Source organism: Camarhynchus parvulus, chromosome 10 (genome assembly GCF_901933205.1).
Source record: "Camarhynchus parvulus chromosome 10, STF_HiC, whole genome shotgun sequence".
In the NCBI taxonomy this organism is placed as follows: domain Eukaryota; kingdom Metazoa; phylum Chordata; class Aves; order Passeriformes; family Thraupidae; genus Camarhynchus; species Camarhynchus parvulus.
The window spans coordinates 10,549,302-10,575,621 of NC_044580.1; the positions used below are offsets into that span (position 1 = coordinate 10,549,302).

Consider the following 26,320-nt stretch of genomic DNA (forward strand, 5'->3'; position numbering starts at 1 on the left):
TACAGCATGTTCTCTCTTAAAGTACATCCAGACATCTAGTCTCCCAGCACATCTATAGGATAAGGAAGAATAGTTACTTTCATATGATATAGAAACAGAAAAGGTTTATTTTACATGTATATTCCAAGAAAGTCTGCCTGCAGTTGATTTCCCAAGTCCCGGGGCCTGGCTCCACCCATAGCACCATCTTCCCTTTTCACAGGCTTCGCTTTCAAAAATATTTTCAAAGAAATTGGCATGGGCAGAGACGAAAAGGAAAACGATGGGAAGCAACAACCGAGCTCGTTGTCCGGTTTCTGAAGCAGGGCACCAGGTGTCTCCCGGGGCTCGCTGCCTCCCCGAGGCGGCGTCCCGGGGCTCCCCCGCGCCCTGAGCGGTGCGGGCCCGCTGCGCTGCGGTGCGAGCGGCGGTGCGGGGCGCGGGCTCGGGCGGGGCCGGCGCGGCATTGGCCGCGGCCGCTGATCTGCATTGACGCCAGCGCGGGCCGGAGGTCAGCGCCGCCGGGCGCTGCATTGGCTCGGCCGGAGCCGGGGCCGGGGCCGGGGCGGCGCGGGGGGAGCCGGGGCGGGGCTGGCGGGGCGGGCGGGGCGCGGAGGGGCCGCGGCCGCCGCTGAGGAACATCAATAATAACAAGGTGAGCGCGGCGCGAGGGACGGCGGCTGCGGGGAGCCAGGCATTTCCCTGCTGAGGGATGCAGACACCACGGCCCCGGGAACCAGAGCTCTCGCCGCTGCAGCCCTTGCCGCCCGGATGGGACGCTAGGATCGTTCTCCTTCTACTTCTCGCTCTTTTTGATTTTTCTCGCCCTTTATTTTTTAATTTTTTAAATTTTTCCCCTCTCGCCGTTTCGCATCACTTCTCTGCCCAAAAAACCAGCCGCATCATGGAGGCCCTTTGATGCGTCCGCCCGCCGCGCCGGCTGCCCCCGCGGCTGAGGGAAGCCCTCCGGGCCGTGCCCCGTCCCCCGAGGGGGCTCCCCGCTGCCCGGCCCGCCCCTGTCCCGCGGCGCTGAGCCGGGATGCCGCTGCGGCGGCCGGAGAGTCCCGCTGCCGCCTGACGGGGGGCTCTTCCTTCCTTCCGACGACGGGAACCTGAATGTCACCCCCGCGGCGGCCGCCCGCCCGCCCGCGACCGAGGCGGCGCGGGACGAGCCCAGCGCGGCGTGAGGAGCGCAGCCGGCTCCCCGGGGCGGCCGGGCGGCTCTCGCTCTTCGCTGCTATTTTTTAATAAATCGTTGGGTTTTTTGATTTTTGGCCCCAAAGCGCACCCCACAGCGCCCGGTACAGCGCAGCGCCGAGCGGGACCGCGAGGAGTGAGCGCGGACGCGGAGGTGGGGAGCGGCCCCCGGCCCGGTCCCGGGTTAATCGGTAACGCGGAGCAAGCCCGGGTGGAAAATGCGCCGCGCTCCGGGCTCAGGGGAAGAGATGGTGCCGTGCCCCCGGCCTCTCTGAGCGCCGAGCCGACGCCGAGGTGTGTGTGGTTTGGGGCTTGGGTTTTTTTTTTTGTTATTTTTGCCTTTTTTTGTTGTTGTTGTTTTTGCCTTTTTTTCTCCTCTTTTTTTCCCCTGCTTTTACAAGAAGGAAAGAAAACGTTACCAAGATTCTCAGATGGCTTAGACAAATTAATAATAATCTGTGAAAATACGGAGTCGACCGGTTCTTGATTTCCCCCTTCCCTCCCCTCCAGCTCCCCAGCCCACTGCTGAGATTGAGCTAAAAGGACCTGTTTCCTGGAGGACGAGGAGAACAGACACGTTTCTGGTGGTGTAGAAGGGACCGATGGCAATGCTTCAGAGTGTAGCGGAGACGCAGGAGAGAGATTCAACCTGTTAACAAAAAAAATTAAGCAGGGGGAAAATATCAACGGGAAGGAAAGATATATATATATATATATATATACACGTATATATATATATACAGTTTAGAAGTATTCCCCAGGTGGCCACAAAGCATGGGCTGTGTTCCAAGCACCAACCTCTCTGACAGCAGAGTGATCTGTCACAGTAGCAATGAGTCTGAGGAGTACAATTTCCCTCACCAGACCAACACAACCATGTCTCAACAGCAGCAAGGCAACCCCGTCCCAGGATTATTCATTAAATGCTACAACACATCCACTTATGAGGCGAGGACTAATTCCTCTAAGAAAGACAAGAGGGAGAACAGCCAGAGCATGGAGGCAGAGGCCCAGACCGGCAGATCCAATGTTAAGGTAAAAAGGGTGCTAAACACGAGCACTGTTTCTCTCAGAACAGGAGCTGGCTGTAGCGGTTCAGCCCAAGGACTCTCCCGGCCGCTGTGCGGGGGCTTTTCCTGGCTTGGGCTTTACTTTCGTTTATAAACTAATCAGTGTCCTGGCGACTTTGTAGAGGTACCCAAGCCTCTTTCTTCACTCCGCAAAATGAGTTTTCCTAAGTCTGGGAAGGAGAGCGGTGTTAATTGTCCTCGTGGATGGCTGGAGCCGGGTCCGCTGGGGCGCGGTGGGGCCGCGCCGTGCGGGGATGCGCGGAGCCCCGCGCTGGTGCCGGGCCGTCCCGCGTGGCTCTCCGTGCTTGTCCCCGCTGGAAACGGGGGCAGATCGCGGTCTGGAGCGGTCTGCGAGCTGGGCTGATCGCTTTTCATACCTCTTCCATTTGGAGAGTTGAAGGGAGAACGGCAGCGTGTTTTGCTCTGGGTACTGATTTATGTTAACAACTTGTTGACCTTGTCTGTTGCTGCAAATAGGGAATTTTTTTGCGTTTTTTTTCCCGTGTGTTTGCACCCATACTTTAGAGGCACAACACAAGACTCACAAGACTGTTTGGAGTTGACAGACACATACTGAAGAAAATTGTGATTTGCGATTATTTTCTTGGAAGTGAGACAGTTAGAGGTTTAGAGGGCTTGTTTGTCTGTTTGCTTTTTATCTGTTTATTTATGAGTTGTACTTTAGCTCCTAATGTTATAGGTTTGGATTATATCTTTGCTTTTTTTTTTTTTGAAACTGTTTTTTATTTTGTAAAATTGAGTAGTTGCAAATGTAAGAAAAATCACATTGTAGCAGCCCTGGGGATATTATATAACATGGTTGATCTGTTCTGGTTGCTGTGATAAGAACTGAGATACACATGTTGTAAATATAAGATACAGACTTGAGATGCAAGTGAGATCTAGCTGAATGTCAAGTGTATTTCAGACTGGCAGAAACTCTAATGATTTGTTGTTTTCTTAGGGCTTTTACTTGCTTATTAAGACAACTTCTAGAGTATTGACCTGGAATAATTTACTTCAATTATGTGGGTGATTTTCTTTGATTGTTTTCCTTCAGATTTGACAATCTTTGGTCATACTTTAATAAGTTTCATAGTTTAAAAAGTCTTAAAAATTAGCAGACACTTTGGGAGTAGTGAGCTGGTGAGGAATTAGCAATACTTAACTAAGAACATGAAGCTGAATGGTGGTGTCCTAAACTCAATTTCTGTGTTAACAGCACTGCACAGGAAATGAACTTTACGGTCCTGTTCACACGCGATAGATGAGCTCACGGCGTGTTTAACACAGCAGCCACACTGAGCAAGCTTCAGCTGTCATCTCAGTCCTGACAGTTGTTTTGCTAGCTGAATTTGTAATAGTGATTATAATTGAATGGTACAAAACCTGAATCAAAAGTAGTCTTAAAATTTTTGTTCTGTGAATTTGTATTGTGTGATTGTTTAAGGGGAAAAAATCCCTCAAACCTGTTTCCAGAAGCATGTGTGGGAAGCAGTCTTAATTTAGTTAAATTTTGTTGTTCACCTTCAAGAACTTTGTACAAATTTTTGTTACTAGGCTTGGATAATTCAGCCAGACTCCATAGGTTGCTGTTGGTTTGTATGCATGCTGTCATCTCATTGACAGCCACTCAGATTTTTATCACTCAGTCACATTTTCTGCCCCTGTCATCACTCTTTAGCACAGTTCTGTGAAAGATGGGTTCTGAGAAATGAAAATGGTGTTCTGTTTGTGATCAGTTGAATACAAAATCTGTTGGACACATCACATCTACATTATTTTCATGTGCAAAACCCTGTAATAATCTTTAGAGCTGTCAGGCAGCATGGTATTTCTTTCTCTGCATTTATCATTATCGTGTGTAGTACGACCAGATTTGCAGTGCTAGATAACGGTGCTGTCTCAGAGATTCTGCTGGAGTGAGGGATCACTGCAGAGCAGTTCTCACAGCCCAGTGAAGTTGTTTGGAAAGAAAGAAAGAAAGAAAGTGTGAGAAAACTGAAAACAATGTGCAGGAGCCTGCAATTCCTGAAGGCAAAAGGAGCATTGGGCAGGATGTTGTGCTGTTTTGCATTTAAAAGGATTTTTGACTTGAGGAAGAGCTGAGAGAGTTCGGGTGCTACTAAGAACCATTGCTATTTCTCAGAGTGTGTAGTACACTCTTTATGGCCCTGGGGGGATTCCTTCACACAAACACAAAATGCTACAAACCTGGTGTGCTTTGGGCACTGGTGGTGGCACCCAGAATTTGTGTGAATCGCCAGTAATCTGCCTGAATGACGTTTTCACTTGGTTTCAGGGTGCTTTAATTTGTTGTATATTCTCAAATTAAAGCCAACAGAATGCTGTGTTAGAGCTATGAACAAAACTTCGCCTGTGTGTAAATTTCATGTTTTCACCTTGGCCAGCATTGGTGTTAAGTTCATTAAAACAAGTATAGTTTTAATAGTGCAATAATATTTCCTATTATATTACTATTACTGAGTCAGTTTGCTAGCTATAGTGCATGTTTTTCAAGTCAGAAAATGTAACAAAAAGAAAAAAAAGTCCCATGTTAGTTATAAAATGGCATTATATCTGTTGCTAACTAGCCCTTAACTTACTCTGGTTTTGTGTTTCTTGTTATATCTTTCTCCTGGCCAAATAGCAGTTAATTTCTGGATGGGTGGTGTGAGCATACTGTATTTTGTGATTTGCAACAATTTATAAACTGTAGCTAAAAAGCTGACATGTTCTTTTCTAGTATGGGGAACCCTAAATTAATCCACCCAAATTTGCAGAATAATCCTGAAAGTGTGTGTGAGCAGAGGTAAATGCTGTAATACCTATTTCTGTTGTGTATGAATGTGGTGACAGTATGTGAGAAATGGAAATCCTCTTTTAGGTCATGGTGCCTGTATCTCCCTCCTTAATTAATATTTTCATATGTGGCTTTTATTTGACAATTATGAACGTCTTGGATTAAGTGCCATATTTAAACAGTGAACCAGCCATGGAAACTCTTCCCTTAATTTTCAATGTATTGCCTCTGCAGATTAAACCCTGTACTAGTGAAAGATGAGCAGGACTTGGATGCAAGGACTGAGCTTTGATTATCCAGTGCTACATAAAAGAATGTCAAATTACATTTAGCCAGTACTTTTGCAAAGAGGAGTTTCCCTGATTTTTAACTCTAAAAATCTCAGGGAAGTGGACTCAAAATTGTGACAGTTTGTCCTTTTCATATATATTAGTTATGGTTGTCAGATATTTTTGTAGTTGCATTTGTGATAAAGGTACTTGGATTTATAGAAACCTGCTTAAACATAGTTAGAATAATAACTGTTTAATCCATAACATAAGTGGAGTAAATGCTGAAAGGCATAAGGACTTCTTGGGTGTTTATTTAGAAATGGCTGGCATATTCATAATCATATGCTATCCCAACATCCTCTGTGTGTGTGGCTTTTCTCCAGCACATTAATATACACTGTAACACCTTGATTTTGCTCTGTCATTCTTTTACGTATGTAAGATTTCCTTCCTGTTTCCTTGAGGAACTGTCCCTGTTGGTACATTTAATACAGAAATATGTGCATTTGGGTGCAAGGGGATCAGAGAGTAAATCCACACTTCATTTGTTTGAAATTAGAATGACTCCCAAGTCAGAAGGACAGAATGTGAAATAGTCTTTTGATTTATCAGCTGATGTGGGGCAGCCAGTTTAAATCCATGCCCCTACATCCAATAAGTTTTCTGCATTCAAGCCCTGAAATTGCCTGTGAATTTTGCAGTCACTGCAAGCCCATGTTGCATAATTCTGCATAGGCTGTGTGCTATATGGCACCTGCAGTGCTGGAGTGGATCTCATTTCAGCAGTTAGCAGCACGTTATTTAGTCCATTAAGCTGTCTGCTCTTTTCCTCCCTGTCTGGTAATTCCTTTCCCTCGGAACACACGAGCACTCCCTCCCTTTGATACTCCCACACTTTCTGTCCATGCTTCCACTGAGGCCATCCACCCTCTCCTGAATCCTCCCTGTTCCCACTGAAACTGTCCTCAATCATTTCCCATCCCCATTTCCCTCCCACTTCCACTGACGTCAGCTCTCCTGTACAGAGATCCTTGCTTGCACTGAGAAGATCCTTCCCACGCTGACATTCATGAACTTTTCTCAGTCTTTAGGGCTCCAGACTTTCAGACTGATACTTTTAATGCTGTTGTTGTAAGGCATGAATCCTTTCTCCAGGGGATGACAGTCTAATTTTTAAATTTTATGAAGTGGTGTAGTAACATGTGAACTGGGCTTGTATTTAGGTCTAATTTTTATCTTTTTAAGTTTCCTGTTGTTTGTTATGTAAATTGGAAAAAACCCAAACTATAAATCACTCACATTATATAGATGGCTACACTACAAAGACAGCATAAGCTGTGGTTTCAATTTTCAAAGCATTATTATTGGTACCTCTTCTTGTCATGCAAACCAACTCATGGAAAATGTGTCACTGCTTCTGAGGGCAATTCTTGGTGTGCCTGAGATGAGCAAGGTTAGACCCCGAATTTTTGGAGTATTTACTGTTGGTAAAAACTTCACTGAAACTCAGCTGAAAATTCTTGTGCCTTTTCTGTTGTTTTCAGTGCTGCTGTCTGAGTTTGCTCTGTCTTTTCCCTGGCCATTTTATGTAGTTAAGCACTAAGCTTTTCCTTTTCTGTCACCTGAATCTGTCAATAGAGGAAGTATTAAAACCAAGCCTTTATTTCTGCAGTTCTAGATATTTTTCTTACTGCGTTGTACCTTTTGTATTCTTAATTGTATGGCTCAGATTGAAGTGTAAGTACATTTACAGTGAGAAATTTTCTACTTGTAGAGTGTACTTATAAGCCAGGCAGAATAACAGGAGGTGATGTATTAATGAGTTTTTACCATTCCCAATATTACATGTGGTGTGAAATTCCAATGCAAGTTAACAGCTTTGCCTTGCTATTTAATATACCAGCAATTCAGATTTTACATTCAAAATGCTAAGTTTAAGTATAAATTAAAGGTACAAAATGGTTACACCCACTTGCAAATACTTCTATTCAATGAATTGTAGATTAGAGGATGCTTACAATCTATGTGACAATGGAGAATATCTTATTAAGAAAGTTGTTCATGGTTCATTTGAATCTAAGAAAAAAATATTGTTTGGAAACTGTTTTGCTTTCCATTTTGCATGCTTTAATATTTGTTCCTCATGTTCAAGTAAATGTCCATGTCAAGAAAGGGAGAGGTATTTGAGTGAGAATTATTTTTAACATCCATGGAAATTGTTATATCCAGTAGTCGCTACTACCAACAGTGATAAATAGCTGTTTTGTTTTAGTATTATATGAACATTTGTTCACCTCTCTTGGCTGTCACATTGAGAAAGGACTCCAGAATTGGCTTACTTAAGCAACAGTAACAATACACTGAAAATATTCCACTTTTTGAGCAGTTGGAATCTCAACTGGCTTTCAAATGAGTCCTCAAAGAAGAAATAAGTATTTTGAGATATGGACAGCTAAAGTTTTATAGTTCTCAGTAAAAAGTGAAAGAAGCTTAAAGCAAATATGATAATGAGCAGAGTGGCCTCAAGGTGAAATAGTTTCAATACAAGATTTACATTGTCATTTTATAAGGGGGCCACAGAAGCACCTGCATGTGTAGGAGAACAATTTAGCATTGTGTTCTGTTTTGGTGGTGTATGTGGATATGATATGCCCACACTGTAAATTGCTTTACCAGCCATGGATGGAATTAAAACATTGTTAGCAATGTCCCAAGCTCAGTTTTCCATGTGAATTTCAGTGTTTTTATATATAAGACCCATTCATCCAGTGGAGGTTCAGTAGGAATTGGCTTGGTCTTGTGGCATTCTACACATTGCTATCTGCTTTTTGGGTAAAATAATTAGGTATCATCATATAACTGTAATTTGAATTGGCACAGGATGACAAGATACAAATTGAATAGCTTTAATGTGCATGACATACTAAATAGTTTTATTGCCCAGAGTCAGATTTTTAAGTTTCAAAGGCACTGAGGAAGGGATGTTTAAGTCCTCTGCTTTGCAAAAAGATTTCGGCATTCAGCCCCTTTTAGGTTCTTTCTTGATACCCCCTTTAGGGCCAAAATGTAATAAATGATGGTGTTACACTTGCTGTGGAGTTAAACAGCAGAGTCTCTAATTTGTGCATTCTTCCAGACCGTTCTCTTTTGCCATGGGTTGTACTGTTGGCCTCACATCAAACTCCCAGGCCCTTTTCTTCTGTTTCTTGTAAAATCTGTAACTCTGTCACTCTACATAAAGTGAAAGGCTTAGCATTGTGTAAGCCAGCTCCCACATGTATGGCTTTGTTCCAGGAGAAAGGAAAAGAGCTGGAACCTGCTTTTTGACATGGAAATGTGTTGACATACATTAGGTTATATCTGTTTTGAATGTGGTAGACAAGATAATCTGAGATGGCTTTTGATAGTGTTTTCAGTGTTCAAAGGAAGTCTGCAGATATATGTAGAGAGTTAATGTCCTTGCATAGCAGAAGAGCTAGAGAAAAAGGAATATTCAAGATTTAAAAGCAGTTTTGGGAATCAAATGTTGCTCATGAAGAAGACTGATTCCAGCATGGGGGACTCAAATAAGGATTCCCACCCTTGCTTGGAGTGGCAGGAAATGTGGCTTTTGGTTCTGCCACTTTATTATCTGATAGACAGTTTTTGAGCAGTAGATCCTGAGAAATTGGGATAACATATTTTTATTGGTGTAAAGAAAATCTCTTTGTTGGCCAGATGGGTCTTTCATTTCTGAGTGAACGAAACTGATACTATTTCAAAGATTTTTAAAAATCAGGATATATATTAGTCTGTTTGTTAAATAATATTTTAACATATTTAAGGCCTGTCTGTTTCTTTGTTGGAAATGAGAACTCACTTTTTTTTGGCAAAAGCAGAGTTATTTTGCATGTTAATTTGAAAGTTGCATAGGAAACCATTTTATATGCCTTTTTCAGGGAAGATGTATTTTGCTTTGTAAATCAAACATTTTATAAAGTGACAAGAATAGATTATTGGTCTTGTTACATGGAAAATGGTGACATTGAAATCTTTTCATTGTGTTTTAGACTTCCCAGTTTCCTAAGTAAATCCATGCAAAGAAAACACAGAATCACTGGACAAATATGAAAGAATGGCATCCTCTACTTCCCATTGTTTTCACTTTGAGTTAGCAGTGACCTTTAGCTCCCTGCTGGGATGTGGTGGAAACTTGACGAGGCCCCATCTCATTTGCCACTAAAAGACAACTTATTTTTAAAGTTACACATTTACTATCCTCTTCTGCCTTTGAGTCTGAGGTTATGTTATCTCTAATAAAATTTAAGCAGAAAAACAGCTTCAGTAAGTGATTGGCAAAGTAAGCCTTCTTTGTAAGAATTTTCTTTGAAAAAAACCCTAAGCTAGTTTGTTAATGAAAGCACAGTGAGAGAACCTTGATCTGCATTGAGAGCAATCTTCCTGTATTTAGGAGTAGCTACACTTTTGCATCATCAGAAAGATGTTCCTGTGAGTTATCAGGGTTGTGGCTCTTCTGACACTGAGGTGCAGAGCTCTGTTTTACAGCAGTGCTTTTAATTCCGGGTTTAAATGCACAAACATGTCTATGGGATATGTAGGCAGGTCAAAATCAGTGTTGAGCTGAGATGATTAATTTGCAGATGTGTGTTCTTTTTTGAATACTGTCTGCTTTTCCTTCCAATTTTAAGGTTTTTTTTTGGTTGTTTTGTTCGGTTTTTTTTTTTGGTCGGGTTTGATTTTTTTTTTTCCCCTTCCTTCATAACTTTTCATAAGTTTGGTGAGAAATTCCGCAAATGATTGAGGACAGCCACACCTAATACTCTGGTAACTTGAAGCAGAAGTGATGTGTCCTGCACACAGTTTAACTGCCTGGTAAAAAACTGCGCTTTTCCATGAGCTTTAACTCAAAGATAAATATGTCAGCACAGGATGAGTATCAGAGTGTAGGTCCATAAATACTGGAATCCAGAGCTTGTACTGAAGTGTGGATGGCACTGGGATTGCTGGCAAGATATCTGTTTTTTATTTTTCAAACCAAAGCAAAGTGTTATTTTCAAATACCGAAGAGATTTATTAGTGGGCCAAATTGTTACTAAAATGACACTCTTTCAGCCCTGTTAAGATCTTTGAGAGTGATGACTCATGAAGTTAAAACCTTCAATTTCTAAGCGTTCAGAAGGACTTTTTGCCCCCGTATTTGTACCTGTGTTGTTCTCCCCTCACCCCTGAGGATCATTCTGTAGCAGTGATGCGGCAGGACCCAGCCCTGCCCTGGTGAGGCTGTCCTGCCTGGCCAGTTTGCTGTCTGTTTCCACTTGGATGCCTGCTGGGAATTCTGTGTCCTGCAGGATCAGGGCCACCATGTACCCAGAGCACAAGGGCTGCACTCAGACCAGGCTGTGTCCCCGTGTGCAGGGCTTTGTCTCTGCCCTCAGCAGAGTGTGCTTTGGCGAAAGATGCAAGGGATCTATTTAAAGGTACAAAACTGAGAAGAGTTCTTCGTGTTCCTCTTCTGGCTTTAGTCTGAACATACTGATTTACTTTTCATTTTTTGCCATTTTGGCATGTAATATGATACCAATATTTTAGTTTTATGTCCTTAAAACTTGGTTGATGAGTGCAATGAAAAATTGTACTCTTGAGTGGGATTTGTGAATGGGGAATTAATTTCCAAACCAGTGTTAGCACATACTTATCACTGCAGCACCACCAGTGTGAATGGTTGATGTATTTGTTCCTGCAGATACTGTTACAGGGACCACTAACAAACAGTGGAAGAGTTTAGAAGAAAGCAGGGCACATGAATTGAAACTAAGTGTGGGTTTGTATTCTGAAGAGGACTTCATTACTAGGATAGCTAGTTATTTTTCCATGCATAGGTCAGTGCGTCCTCCAGATTAAAAAACCTGAGGGTAAAATTGATATTTTAGAGAAATTAAACATTTCAAAGCCAGGCAGAGGGGGGTTTTGCAAACCCAAACAGGTTTTGTTTTGTTAACAAAAGGAAGAATAAGTCCTGTGAACTCAGACAGTGCTTCATGCTTCCATTGATGCTGCTGGAACTTTTCCTTTACTTGAGGGTTTCTTTTTTGTCTTTGGCAGGAACAGATCTGCTTTCTGCAGAATTCCAGATGAAAGGGCTGTTCTGCTCCTACTGTCAATTAGTGATGGTATTGCCTGTCCTCACTTCTGGAGGTGGTGGTCTTGTTCCCTGCTGGGCAGTGCTGTGGAGCTGAGATCTGTCAGGAGAACAGTCAGCTCAAATTCTGTGGCACTGCTGTCACTCACAGCCCCTAAGCCTCCCAGTGACACTTCTTCCCTCAGCAGATAAAGTCACATTGTGCCTCTTCCAAAGCAGGGACTGTTTTACTATGGGGCAGCTGCTTCCTTTTTAGGAGTTTTGTGAAAATTTATTGCATGTTACAGCTCTTTAAAATGGATGTATTAGAGTAGTAGCTTGTTGGGAACCAAGTTTCGTCCAAAAAAGCAGTTGCCTTTGGCAAAGGTACCTAGTAGGAAAAACCAGATTCTTGGAGATAAGAGAGCTTTTATGATCCTTGTTCATCCTACCTAAAACTCACTGAACTTATGGAGTTGCTTAGTGAGGAAGCTGACCCATGCCTCTCCCCCTTGGCTTCAGTGAGAAGGGCAGAGGTGGTGTCTGTCTGTCCCTGAAGGACAGGCAGTAGTGGCAGCCGGCTGGTTTGGTAGCAACTGATAAAAAAAGAAATTTTGTTGGGCATTCTATACTTTTGGTTCTGAGAGCTAAATATTGATGTATCAGCTTATGATAGTTTTCTGAGAAACCTAATTCTGCTGTCACTGTTGGTAAGTTGGGATTTTTTTTTTCCCACCACAGTTGGAAGGGTTTTTTCCCTTGTTTGTTTGTATCAGTGCAGAGCCTCAGAGCTGGAGTGGGAGTGGGGCAGAGGGAGCAAGCCCTGCCAGTGGTTGGTGGGAGGTGTGGGAAGTCCAAAGGCTTGTCACATCCTCAGACTTCGCCTCTGCTCACAGTGTGACCATGGGAACATTGCCAAGCACCACATTTTCAGAGAAGCGTGACTGAAGTTCACATTTTCAAAAAAGCTAAGCTCTCTTATGAATTACTTACAGTGAGATTTGTAGCTGGACTGTCAAGAAAAGCTAGCTGAAATTGCAATCTCTTGTTTTGCCAATTAAACTAAAAGTAACTTCTTTTTGGAGGTTACATAGCTCTGAAGCTTTCTGCTAACTTTATCTTGGCTGTTGCGATTGCTGAGAGCTCTTACAAGGCTCTCTTGTGCTCTTTGGGCAGTGTAAACTCTCTCCTGCTGTGCCCTGCTAGGTTTGTGGGACATTGTTCTTGGGGCAGTTTTTGCTTTGTGGGGTAACCTTGTTTGGCTGCTTTACAAAGTCTAAGACTGTGGAAATGAAACAGACCTGGTGCGGGGTCAGGAACGGCAATCTTTTCCTCCGTTTCCTCTGAGAGCCTTTGAGCTGTGCTTGGAAGTGCAGGCTGTGGGTGTTAAGAGGTAGCTGTGATTTTCACCCTTTCACTGGGTGCACAGGATTTATTGTGGGTTAGGATGCACAGATAGGATGCACTGCTCTGTCAGTCCCTCTGAAATTAAGCCAAGACCAGAGGCCAGTGGAGAGTGTAAGTGGTGGGGTCCGGCACTTGCAAGGCTCAGAGCTCTCTCTGAGGTATGGTTTAGTTGCAGAAGTCACAGTTGTCTCCACAGGGATATTCACCTAGTTATGGAAAAGTGACTTATCCCAAAAAGTTGAGAAACCTCATAAATTCTCCCATCATCAGTTTGAAAGGGACACAGTCTTCCTCAGTCTGTTGTTTTCTCAAGTGTGTGTTTAGCAGTGAGGCCGTGTAGTCTCTTGCCCTTTCTCCACGGATGACCTGCAAAGAAGAACTATCAACCCCCTTCAGGAAACCTGATGTTTCTGGTCAATGGTCCCTTACATTTTTTCCCCAGCTGACTGATCAGAGAAGTACCCAGCTGCATCCACTTGTTAGGATTTGCTGTGCCAGGGCTGCTCCATTCCAGGACAAAGGTACCAAGGAAATGAGTTGTGTTGGGCTCACCTGAAAGCTGAGTGGTGCTTCCCTGGCTGTGGCCAATCACTTTGACTACTTTGGCATCTGGTTTCCACTTACCCCTGTAACAGTACACTTGGTAAATACTCATGTGAAATATTACCTGGGAATCTTTAAATGCTTGACTACTATTGCTTCCTGCCAATTTGTAAGAAGTACAAAGATTTGTGTAGTACCTAATTTGTTCCCCTCTCTTTTTTCCCCTCCATTTTGCAGAGAGGGATGTGGGTGAAGGGCTTGGCATTTTTTTTGTTGTCTTTCCCAATATCAGGGTTTCCCAAGACAGCAGGTAGAATTTCTAAGAGATTCTTCTAAAGGAGTGTCTTTTAGCCCATCCTAAAATATTTTAATGATTTTTAAGGAAAATTCACAAAACAATCATGTAAAGAAAAAAGCATGACAGAGGATTTCCAGGGTAAAGGGATTATGGCTTACCCCACAATAATGCTTTTGCTGGGTGTTGCAAGAGGTCTTCATATCCTTAAGAGTCTGAGTTAGGTTTGGGAAACTTTGACCTCTGTACTGAGGAATGATCTGAGGCCAGCAGTAGTAATTTTTTTAAACTCAAGTTCTTAAACACAGAGTAACTGATTGCTATAACTACAGACACTTTTGTCCTAGAACAGACATGAGCAGACTGTCAGAGGGCTATATACATATGTACAGGATGTTTGCCAATTAGCTTGTGGTTAATTTAAGCAGAATCCAACCCTCTGACTTAGTAAACCCTCAGCTGTGGCAGTTCAGCCACAGCCACTTGTCCTCACCCCAGCACCACTCTCAGCCTGGCAGCCCATGTAAAACAGCATTGCCTTTAACATGCAGAGTTTCTCTGCAGTGATGTGTAGCACTGTACTGCAGAGCAAAGTATTTTCAGTCATTATTACAGGAGGCCTGAACTGGTTTTAGAAGAAGCAGGACTTCAGTAATAAATCTGATCTCTTGAGATGTGAGTTGGAAGTTGTAGCTCCTGTCAGCAGGTTCACTGTGTGATGTATTGTGGAGCCTTGGCTGCAAAGAAGCTGTAGCCTGCAGTTAATGAGCTGTTCAAAGTAGCTGTGAAATTGTCAGCTTAATTAAGCCAAGTTTAGTTACCAGTCTTCTTTCAAAGATTTTGTGTGAAGAAGCAGGCTCTGGAACTGCCCAGCTATGCGCTGTAGGGAAGTGCTGTGTGCTTTTCTGAACTGAGAAAGTAAGAGCTCATGTGGTAAGAGAGTGTTATTTTGCAAAGTGTTTAAAGAAAGCCCTCGGCTGTCCCAGCATGTTGGGGAGCTTCATAATTATTTCCATTTTTAGATAGTTAAAAACCATAAGCACTCTAAAACAGTCAGTGGATTGCAGCTCCTGTGTGATTCTGATTGAAGATCCACTGTACTTTTTTTTCTAAATGATCATACAAGTGCAATTCTTTTAATTCCTATCTGTTTCTTTATAAAATAATTGATATTTATTTTTGTGCTTTGTCTTGAGTACCTTTCTCTCCTGAATGTATAGAAAATTTAGTCTGAGCACTACTAGAACACCTGCTGCAGTCAGTGGAGACTGCTGTTCAGTTAGCAGGGTTTCTTCAGTTTGTCCTTGGAGGAAGAGTAAATACTCTGCAAGACATTTGCAAACTTCTTCTGCCCATGACATTGAGAGGACCCATCAGATTTACAGAAACAAGTGTTCAGGGTCTGAGCTGCTGAGGCATCTCCTCTCACCTCAAGTGTCAGTTATTGCAATGGTCTGTTCTTCAGGAGATTTCTTACTGACTCAAGTAGGGTAAAGCCCTCTTCTAATTACACCAATAGTGATACTACTGTGCTTGTTGCAGCATTGTTTATGCCATTTGAGAGTAGAAATACAATGGTACAGCTTCTTCCACAGCAGAAAGCTTTTCTGTATTTCTTGAAATGTGGAACTGTACTTGGGACACGTTTAGGTGAAGTCTTAATACAGTCAAGGACAGGACTGTGTGAGATTAGAAACATCAGTGAGGGATTTGGGTTTTGATTATATTTTATTTTGGAAAAGATCTCTGTAGTGCATACAATGATAGTGGATAGAGGAAAGCATGCTTTTGTTAGAATAGCTTGTTTCAGCTGAGGAATTGGTATAAAGTATACCAGCAAAACCAGTTCTGCTAATGTTAGCTCCATTTGTAATAAGAAGGTTTTCCAGGACATTTGTGTTATTCCTGTGCCAGGAATTTAGGACTGTGCAAGTGAAATGGAAGTGGAGTGAGCACATGGAGCCTTTTGCTCCTTGTTGAGCCTTTGGACTGTAATAGTTTCTGGCAGCTGATGCCTTTGGGCCACTTGCCTGCTTTTATGAGGCCTTTACAGCCAGCACTGCTAGCAGTGAGAGCTCCAAGGAACTCTGCAAGACTCTGAATGCTGCCACCACCACACTGATGCTTTTTTGGAATTTCACCTCTTTTGGACAGACAGATTTAACAGGAAATAGTTTGGCTGAGGTGTGAAATCACGATATGAATATTTGCAAACATTTGGGAAGTAAAGGTAATTTTTGTCAGCAAGACTTTGTAGGCTTGACTAGGCAGTAGAACAAACAGAGGAAGGAACAGTCCTTGAATTAGGACAAATAAATGATTGTTAATGGCCTTTGTCCTCTGTTGCTGTTTGTTTGCCTTTTGCTATAGGACACTGCTCTTCAGAACAGGCTGTAAGTGGCTCTGCATTCTGTGACTTCAGATTATTAGAGAAAAGCTGAAATATCAGTTAATTGATAGCATTGCTTAGAACCAACTTAATGTTAATAATTATCTCATTAAACTATTCCAGATTTATGTTTTAATATGGGACAAGTACGTATAATAATACATACAGTAAGTATGGAAGAGACTGAATTATCAGGTGTGATTTAGTGACAATTTGATTGTAATGCAAATGGTGGCAATTTGGGATAGAAATGTTGTCACCCCACAGCTGCTTCTGTGCCAACCCCCCCATTTTCCTGCCTGTTTCTGCTTAACCTTCTGGCACTGTCATTTGTAGTGGTTGGTAGTTTTTCTTTAACTTGTTCAGTCACACATAGCAGAAGTTTCTTCCTCCAGCCCCTTTTCTTCTTTTTGCCACTGTGTTCTACCTTCAGCTGCCATTGTCATGTTTCCAATGCTCATAAATGCATATATCTATAATTTTGAGGGGTTACAAACAGTGTCTGTCCTCTCACTGACAAAACTGTTACCAACTCCTCTGAGTGCTTTTTTTCATGAAGTACTTTTGGGGGTGAAGGTCTTTGAGGAAGGTCCAGCTTCTTCCCACCCTCTGGCATAGGACACTATCCTGGAAATAGCAGAATCCTGCTTACAAAGAGGCATAGCTAGTAAACAGATGTCTCCCTGAAAATCTTTATTTAGTACACAGAGTACTAAAGAGTACATACTCTTAATCATTTGCAGCAAGGTCAATAGCCCTTAAAGGGCCATTATTATAAATCAATCTGATACTGGAGGAGTATTTTCATAGATGTGTCCACAAACACAAATAAACAAACCAGTAATTTTTTTTCTCTAACTTCAGCTAAAATGCAGTAAACTTCCTTCTAATCTGCTGTATTAGAAAAATTATTTTTTCATCTTTCATAAAGCTTTCCAAACTGCAGTGCTGTTCTATGCTTAAAATGTTTTCTGTACTGACATTTTAAATTGTAGGTGTGTTCTTGTGTTGCTTAACAGAAAGAAGTAATATTATGGGGAAAAATAATTTTCTTTTTCATAGTGCAAAACATAAATAATCAGTTGATGGGTAAATTGCTTGTTTGTAGATTGTGGACCTGAATTTTAGTTGTTTAACTATGAATAGAAACTGTCATAAATGACACTGATGATGGACTCCTAGTCTTATATGATTCAGCTGGTGCTGACAAAATTTCATAATAAAAATTAGACATTTTTCATCTATTTTTGTAACATGTCTGTTCAGATACTTGCTGTGTAAAGGAAATATTTGCATGAATAGTTGTGATCAAACTGAACTTTGATCTGAAATGGAAATTGATTTTTCTCCTTACTAAGAATTTTACAATGTCTTCCCAAAGTATTGAAGCTCAAGCTGGTTCTGTGACAGCTTTTTTTTTTTGACAAGGACTGAGTGAAAGACATTGTTACTTTTCCTCCAGATACACCCCCAATAACTGCCATAATTCCCATTTTCTTCATGGGGTCATGTTCACTGTGTCTCTACATAAATAACTGTTCTTTTATACGTTTAATAGCCATTCTTTCATGCACTTGCAGAGTTGGTGGCCATTCCTGAAAGGCGGCCCACAGGTGCTGTTTTGCTTATGGAGCTTCCCCCAGGAGCTCCAAACTGGTCCTCTTTGTTTTCTTTTGAGTGTGTGAATAGACTGAGAGACTTGACTCTCATCCAGCTTGCACTGAAGGTGGGGTGATATTTCATTTAGGTGATGCTCTGCAAGTAAACCAGAGCCATGTGCAGGACTCAGAGCTGAAGCCTCTTGCCCCTGTCTCTGTACCCACATTCTGCAGCCCAGGTCTGTGTGCTGTGGGGAAGCTCTGGGGAACCTCAGCACTTGTTTCTTTTACACTTCATCTTCTTCCAGTTCAGTCCATGGAAAACGAACCTAAACTCTAATTACTGTGTCCGTTTTATTTTTTGCTCTTTAAATTTTCTTTGCCTTTTTTATAGCATCCTTCCAAAACGTGTCGCCCTCTATAAATGTTAGGCTGTTAAATTTTTGAAGCTCATGACAATGTTGTTCCACAGATCACACATTTGCATTTTCTGAGTAAACACCCTCTGACCAGAAACTAAGCAAGCTCAGTCTTTTGTGGTCCACTCTGTCCTCATATGCCTTGGGATCAGGAGTCCCTTGCCTGTTTCCATGTCACTCACTTGATGCTGTTTCACATTTGGGAGTTACATCTTTGGGTCAGCACTTCCTTGCTGTTTGGGAATATCTCTCTCTCTTTAGAGACAGCAGTTGCTGGATTCTAACTGCACTTAATCAAACAGCAGATTTTTAGGACTACTGAGTAGGTATTTCTCAATTTCATAATTCTTCCCCAGAGAAGGTAAGCATCATAGAATTAGAAATTACCCCAAAGAAACTTAGCAGCAGCAAATGTAGCACAGATAAGCAAACAGAGCTGTCGGGGAAAGGCCTTCAGTATTTCCAGCCATTGCTTTAAAACCACCAGATTCCTCTGTGAAAAATCCTTGAGACTGATCACACTGTGCCTTGGCAAAGACTTTTGGGATCTAAAATGATATTTTACACAGTGACTCGTGGGTCTCCTCACTCGGGCAGGGAGATAAAGGAAGATAAGGTGGTCAAATAGAAAAATGTGAACTTGGAATGATGTATAATGGTCAGTCAAGGCTGTAGTGTAGCTTGTCTGCTTTGTGACAGATAAGCAACTGTGGTGCAAGGACTACACTTGGTTTTTAGATTAAAAATTCTTATTTAGCTATTTAGCTTTGTCTAAATTGTAGGAGCTTTTTTTTTTTTTTACTTGAGTTGTGGTTATTTATTTTTCTGTGGTTTTTTTCCTTCTGGATACAAATAATACCAAATCTTGCTGAACCAACGTGCTATTCAAAAGCTTAATCGATGTGATATTTGGGGAAAAAAAAGTGGAAATATATAAAAAAATCTAAAAACTGTTTCTCAGTCCAATAGTTTGAGCATTTCAGATGCCATTGCTGATGTTCAGGAATGACTGGCTGTGCTTGGAAGGACTGGCAGTGAATTGAGCTCAGCTGGGAAACTTCTGTTCCAAGGGTGCTGCTGGGGAGGGCAGAGAGGAGAGGGTCATACTGCATTGTGGAAAATGGATTTAGGAAAAAGCCCGAGTAATGATACATCTTATTTGTGTTAGCAGGCGACAGCACGCATAGTTTGCACAGGTCTTTGTAATTGTTTTTGATAATTAGTTTAGGAAAGTGGAAAGAATTAGTGCTAACAAGAAATCCCATCTTGGAATGCAAACTCACTGGGACAGGGCTCGTATTTTCCTGTCTGTTTATAGAGCTGTTGTACACTTCAATGCTTACACAGTACAAATGTAAAAATAAAATAAAGCCAGTGGTGGTGATGTCAGGAAGTGAACTCTCTGTCAGTTCACTCCCTGTAATGACATGCACTTTTTAAAAAAAGACATAAACTTCTTTATGCATAAGGAGAGCACAAGAGTTGAATGTGCAATTAGAAGTAATTTAGTTCAGAAATAGATGACTTGTCTCCTGCCATAACTGATGGTAGCACTGGCATCCACTATCCCAGATATTTACAGTAAAAAAAAAAAAGGAAATTAACAATAAAGGCATCAAACTGAAGGTATCAACTGATGAGAAAAAAAATCTAGGCAAAAAAATCACCGGCTGACATTCCCTCAGAAACCAAACCAGGTGAGCAGTTAACCCCAGCATTCCCAGTGCTCCTGTCTGGGGCTGGCTGGAACAATCCTGTGCTTCCTTCCTGCCTCTGCCCTCCTCCCTGGGGCTCTGCTGGCCACTGGATGTGGGCTGAAGCCCAGGGTAGCCTCAGTACTTGATATGCTGGGTCTGGTAGTGAGAAAAGAAACAATAGTTAAAAATTAAAAAAACTTAGGTTTCATTGATAAGATCTTGGATCCTAAGGCAAGTGCTGGAATAACTTGAAGTACATCTTGATAGGAAGATATCCAAAAGCATGGTCTCAAGCAATATGGTCTAAATTGGGACTTCGTCTTCTCATAACAATTTTTCTTCCCTGCTGGAACGGGCAATGTCCACACTGAATCTGAGGAAGGAGTCCCTGAAGGATGGATAAAGGGGCTGGCAGCTCCTCTTGAAACAGAATGCTGACCTTAGAGTGGCTCAATGCCCTGGGAAAAAAGGTTATTTAGGGTTTAAGTTATTAAATTGGTATTAAGTCAGATACATAAAAGATTGTTGCTGAACTCACGTACTTGGCTCAATCTTGGCTATGCAGAGATTAAGAAACTGTTTCCTGGATATAGAGGGAGGTTTTAATATGGGCCAAGTGGCAACATTCTTTTGTTTTCAGAGAGGCAGGAGAGACTTATTTCACATCCAGGTGTAGAGGATTGGATTCATGGGATTTGCTTTTTCCAATTTGATTCCTCCTCATCTGAAGCAGTCAAGAAATCTCTCGCTGTATCTAAAGGGCGGAGATGGAGCAGTAATACGCAGAAAAACACGAATTATTTTGACTGAGCTGGGCAGCAGCAGTGGGAGAGCTGTGTGATGTGTGCAGGGTACTGTGGGGATGCAGCTCCAGTGCTCAGGAAAACTCAGTCAGAGCTGCCTGTGGCACCACCTGCATCCTGCTGGGTAGGACCCCTCACAGAAAGCTGAGGAGACGGAGATGAGACAGGAGCACCGAGCTGCCTTTTTTGCTCAGCCCAGCCTGACTGAGGGCTGCCTTTGGCAGAGTGTGGGGCAGCAGCTCCCCAGCCCTGCAGTGAGGGCTCAGCTCCTGTCAGGAGCAGACTAAATCCCAAAGCTTGGCGCGTTCAGCGTGCCAGGAGTCTTACAGGGGGTCTGCAAGTCTTTAAGGGGTTTTTCTGGGCTTCCACTTTTCGGTCTGGTGAAGATGGGAGAATCTTGCTCTCAGGGGGCAGTGCCCAGAGTGTAGCAGGGCAGAGCCCTGGCTGCCCAGGCTGCTGCAGCTTTTCTTCTCCATCTCTTCCCTCTTTGAGTAATCCAGCACGGTCTTGGCACACCTCAGGAATACTCGGAGCTCTCTGCCCCTTGCTCCTGCAGGTGTGGGTGGTGGATGAGGGCTGGCAGAAAGGGCAGAGGGTTGCAACCCTACAGCAGAAATGTTTCCAGAAGTAACTGTGACAATCACAGCAGGGGATCCTGGCACTCTGTCTCTTTCTGATAAAACTTTGCAAAGTTTACGAGTCAGAAGGTAATTTTTCTAGCAGCAGTCTTTCTAACTCACACATTTGGATTTGACAATCAAGCTGTTTTCTGTCTGAATTTTACTTCATTGCCAGTAATAAAAATTCCAGCTTGTTCAGCCATGGTTATATTGGTTTTGCAGAGCTAACAGTGGTAAAAGCTTGTTTTTGTCCACAAAGTTAGTAGATTAGGTCTCAGAGAAACATCACCCAAACAGCAGATGTATAGAAAAATCTGTTTCTTTCTTTTTATTGGTGACTTGGCTTGAACCAAACACTGCTGAAACAGCTGAGTGTTTCTTTTACCACCCTCAGCCCCTGTGCATTGCCTTGCCTAGGTAAAGAAGAGATTCTGGCTGTGGAAGCACTAATGAAGCTTATTATGCCACTTGCCATGTATTACTGACTATTCCAATAAAAACACTTGTGTTATAGGACATACTTCCTCTCCTTTCTTGTTTCCAATGCCAATATTTGAATCTCTGAAGTGAAACCATATGTTATCAACCAGTACTTTTTCCCTCATATAATTTTCAAAGCTCTATTAAAATGCTGATGGCCTCTGTTCCTCCTGTGTGTCCTCTCACTTCTATTATTTCCTTACTTCAATGACGGCAGACAGTTTCTGTTATGATTACTTCTTCGTAGAGGCAACAAGTAAAGATGAAACTTTGGCTTAAAGAAACATGAAAAATAGATCTGCTTAATTTTTATTTGTTTACTCTGCAGTCTGTCCCCAGAATTATCTGTCTTCCCAGCCTCCTGCTGTTTGTAGTTTTCTTGCTGTTTTGGAAGCTACCAACATACAAATGCCCTTTTGAAGTCAGAATGTATTTCCAAAGCCATTGGTCTGGTTTATTTTTTCCTTTCACTTCTAACTTCTAGGAATGAACAAGGCAAGTATTTTGTAGTACAATAAAATTCATGATGTGAGAGTGTCCTTTGAAGGTATGGATGGAACATCAGTTATGGAGGGGGCTGTGGCTGCAATTAGACGATGCAGTTCTTTGATTGCTACCTTGATCTTTTATTGGAGAGTAGCAGTGTCTGTGGTAGGTTTTTCCAGCTGCTGACAGAGATCCCTCCTGGCTGTTTAGCCATGGCACTTGTTCCTGGCAGTGCTGAAAGCATGGGAACTGGTTATGCCAACCCATGCACTGTGCAAGCTACCCTACATTGCCACTATCTTAAAAATAAATTCCTGTTAGCATTGAGAAAAAACTTTGATGGAAAAAGAAAAATAGTAAAGATTACAATATTATACATCAGTGCCTCTGAATCCTGAATATACAACATGGAGCTGGGGGAGGAGAATTACTTTGAGAAGCTCTGTGTACAGCTCAGGAACAGGGCTGCATCATCATGTGTCCATGCTTTCATGGATCTTGGATACCCACAGGCAGCAAACCATGGACTTGTTAAATTGTTCTAGTATTTCTGCTCTCTTTTCTGAAGGGGCTGAAGTCCATTTGTTATTCCATAACGTGAAGAACCCTGGTTCACATGCAAATACTGGGCATTCATCTGGTAAACGATGGTCATACCTTGGTGCATAGGCACCTGCTGGCTGGGAATGCACACACCATGTGCTGGAAAAGCACCTTATCTGGTGCCTGGGTTTTGCTCAGTGATGAATTAATTTCTTCCTAAGTGACAAGAGAAGGAATATGGCCTTCCAGAGGCTCCATAAAGGCAGTGAGATCTGTACCAGCAGAAAGATTTCTTACTCTGATTTCTCTGTAAGATGAAGCACGGCAGGGTACCCTGTGTATGAAGGGCTCCTGTTTTAAAGAACATCTAATATCTGTATCCTGTAAATTAGGCTGACAGCATTGAAATCTGCAGTATCCTTATTTAGGAAGGAAAGACGTTCCAAAATGTTTTGTGTTTTTTGGTGGACGTGCTGCCTGGTCACAGACCTGGGGTAGTCCCACAAGTATCGAATGGAAAATCAGCAAGCAGGATATTTTGGTTTGCCTTTCTTAACTGACTTGTTTTCCTTTTAAGCAAATACAAAGGGGCTTTTCTAACCACTGGATGTGCTGTGCCTTCTGTCTTGGAATTTATAGAAAACTGTTAAGAGTCTAAGATTTGTGGAAAAAATGAGATGATGTGGTGAGAGCAGGATTATGTCTTACTGTGCAGATATTGTGTTCTTTGGTCTCCTGAGGAGCTTGTGAATGCTTCTCTAGTGGGGCACGTCTCAGTGACTGTCAGATATTTCTCATGTGGCATGTCCAGGCTATTCAGTCCCTGTCCTTGTTAAAGGATAGACATCCATGTCTTGTTTTGAAGTCAGTGTATCTGTTAATTAGAGACTCTGGTAGTAGTCACTTGGGGGTTAAAGTGCTCCCAAAAGATTGTTTTCAACATTGTTGTTCTTCTGCTCTCTCTCCTCCCCATGACACTTGTTCTACTGAGAACCTGTTTCACCTCATTATGGGGTTGATGCACTGCCTTCATTCTGCTTTATTCAAAAGCCTGGGAGAGCCTCTGCTGTGATCAACAGAGATCCCAGCCTGCAGCACCAGGCTGAAACACACACTGATCTCTGTGCAGAGCCTTGTGACAAGTGGGCTTTGGGGCCACTTCCAGCAGTGCCAGCTGCTGGATCGGATTGTCTCCTCTGATTTGGAGCAGGAAGAATTACTCTGAGATTATTTTGCCTCTGCAGTTTGTACTGGGGAGGTTGCTGGTCTTAGCTGTTGATTCTAAGCCCTGTGCAGATCAATGGGGAACATAGGAACATAAACAAAACCAAATTAGACACTGCCAGTTTGAGGTTTCCCCCTCTGCAGGGCCCTTGTGGTTCCTGGGCTCAGGCTGTCAAAGGAGGCGACTGTGCTGCCACAGCAATCTCCCATCCCATGGCAGAGGCTGAGTTCCTGAGGCCGTGGCTGAGACTCTGGCAGGGAAAATGGTGTTTGCTCTGATCTTTCTACCATTGTTCAGTTTTCCTGCAAAGCCTAAAGGCCCCAGGTTCCAAGCTCTAGGGGAGGTTTAGGGGTTTCTTTATTCCTCTTCATGGGACCGGACCTGTTCACAGGACAGGTGTAGAGTTTTTGGATGGCTAGTTGGATATTTTTTTTTCTTCAAAAACCTACACAAAACAGTTTTAATACCAAACAGTCTTCCTTTTATAGTCTCTGTTGCACACAGAGACCCTTTCAGTTTACATTTGTCCCATTCCTCAAGTGAAGATTACGTTAACGACTCTTATTACTTTCTTCTGCCTTTTTTGCCTGATCTGTTTGCTTATTCCCATTTATTTCTGGCATAGTTTAACTAAAGCTGAGAGTTCAGTCAAACTTTCTGGCTTAGACTGCTTCAGTGCTTCTGTGCAAACTATTCCTTCATGACACTCAATTTACTGATACTCTTCCTTAGGACAATGAACACTATTTGAAAAGTTTAACAGTGTTAACCTCTTAACCATGTCCTAAATCATTATAAAATACTGGAGAAGCTCTGCAGACTCCCACAACTTACAGTATTGAAAAAATCTCAAACTTTTTAATGTGCATGGTGATACATATCTCTTCTTCCTATTCAAGATTAGCTAGTTTTTTTCACTTACTGAATTAAAACGTGTACACAGTCCTGATTTAGGAGACAACATTTTCTGGATAAAACAGCAGCATAGTGCTGCTTTTGATGATCCTCCTCAGTGTGACAAATGCTCTTCCTTTTGATGAGGCATTAACCTTTCAGCTGACACATTGATGCTTTCACTGCTATTCAAATAGAGAGAAGTTCAGGAAATTAACAACAGCTAGATTTTTAAAAATTTGCTGTACAGTCTCAGGTAACTTCAGGCATCTACACATTGCTGATGGGATGCCACAGACCTGATATTCTGTCAGAATTATGGTCATCTGCAGCTGAGTGGAAGAAAGCTGCTGATGTCTTAGCTGCTTTGGAGAACAAACTCTCCTTGATCAAATGGTGCTACAGTCTAGTATTAAAAGAAGATAGGTTTGTTAAATGAAAACTTCCTTGGTGTTTCATGGCAGGGAAATAAACGTGGCTCTGGAACCACTGTGAGAAAAAAAAAAAGTAGAGAAGAAATAGTTAATAGTCCTAAAAATCAACATTCTGGATATGAACAGCTATTTTCTGGGCCATGCAGATTGGATAAACTTGTGTGGGTTGAGCACTCTTGTTTGTGTATGTGGCTGATTAGCATGAGCCCTGTACCCAAGATTGTGGCTCTGTGTCAATCACATGTGGCTCTAACAAGAAGTGGCATTCTGCAGCCAAGGGCAGCTCTGATGAGTCAGCAGGGTGGGTGCACAGCCGGGCTCTGTGCCCCTCGGTGACATGGAAACCACAGCTGCTGCTGCTGCTGCTGCTGGAAAACAGGGCTCTCCTCCTTTCCATGAAGCAAGTGGAGCAAAAGAGCTTGCAAATAGGGCATATTTTCTAGATTATAAGATTGCTTTTCAAGGGCACACCATGAAAAATCATCACTTTAGGGAAATGTCACTGAGAAAAGGCAGCATTTTGTAACTGAATCCAGTTTGGTGAAGTTCTTATGTACGCAAAGAAGAAATGTGAAATGTCACTGTCTTGTTTAGTAAGAAACTGATTAAGGAGAAAGTTAACTTGTAGGAAAAAAGATTACATAAGGCTGTGAAATACATCCCTTTTCTTGTCTTTTAAAGTAATCTGAGCCTTTACATTAAGTAAACCTAATTTTGTTGTGAAATTATTGTACCCAGCAGAAGAGTTGGTAAGCTGATACCTTTTTTAACCAAGCAGAGTAGAAATTTACTCTATGCCAGGCCTGAGATTTAAAGCAAAATAGTTTTATTAGCATGTAAATCTCTAAGACTTAAAAAAACCCCATTTTTTTCCACAATCATTCAGCATTAGTAAGATTTAAATGAAACTATATCTGATAAAATAGGTTTATGTCCAATATAAGAATGGTCATAATTTCCTTACATGAATAGACATTCGTTTGCTGATGCATTTTATTGAAAAGTGGATTTTAAACAGCAGCATGTCAGTTTTCATGCACGTAAGATG

The 26,320-nt window shown here is 42.2% G+C and overlaps 1 protein-coding gene across 2 annotated transcripts in view; it reads left to right on the forward strand.

Moving 5' to 3' along the window:
- The first annotated feature begins 246 nt into the window (after positions 1 to 246).
- Positions 247 to 26,320, forward strand: part of PDE8A (phosphodiesterase 8A) — a 114,711-nt gene continuing 88,637 nt past the window's right edge. The window contains exons 1-2 of one of the 2 annotated variants that reach the window (XM_030955183.1): positions 247 to 313; positions 1,687 to 2,211. In XM_030955183.1, coding sequence (XP_030811043.1) covers positions 1,951 to 2,211 — 261 coding nt within the window. In that variant the 5' untranslated portion in view covers positions 247 to 313; positions 1,687 to 1,950. Of the gene's footprint in view, positions 314 to 608; positions 635 to 1,686; positions 2,212 to 26,320 lie in introns of those variants that run through there. The other variant, XM_030955184.1, reaches the window with a different exon arrangement.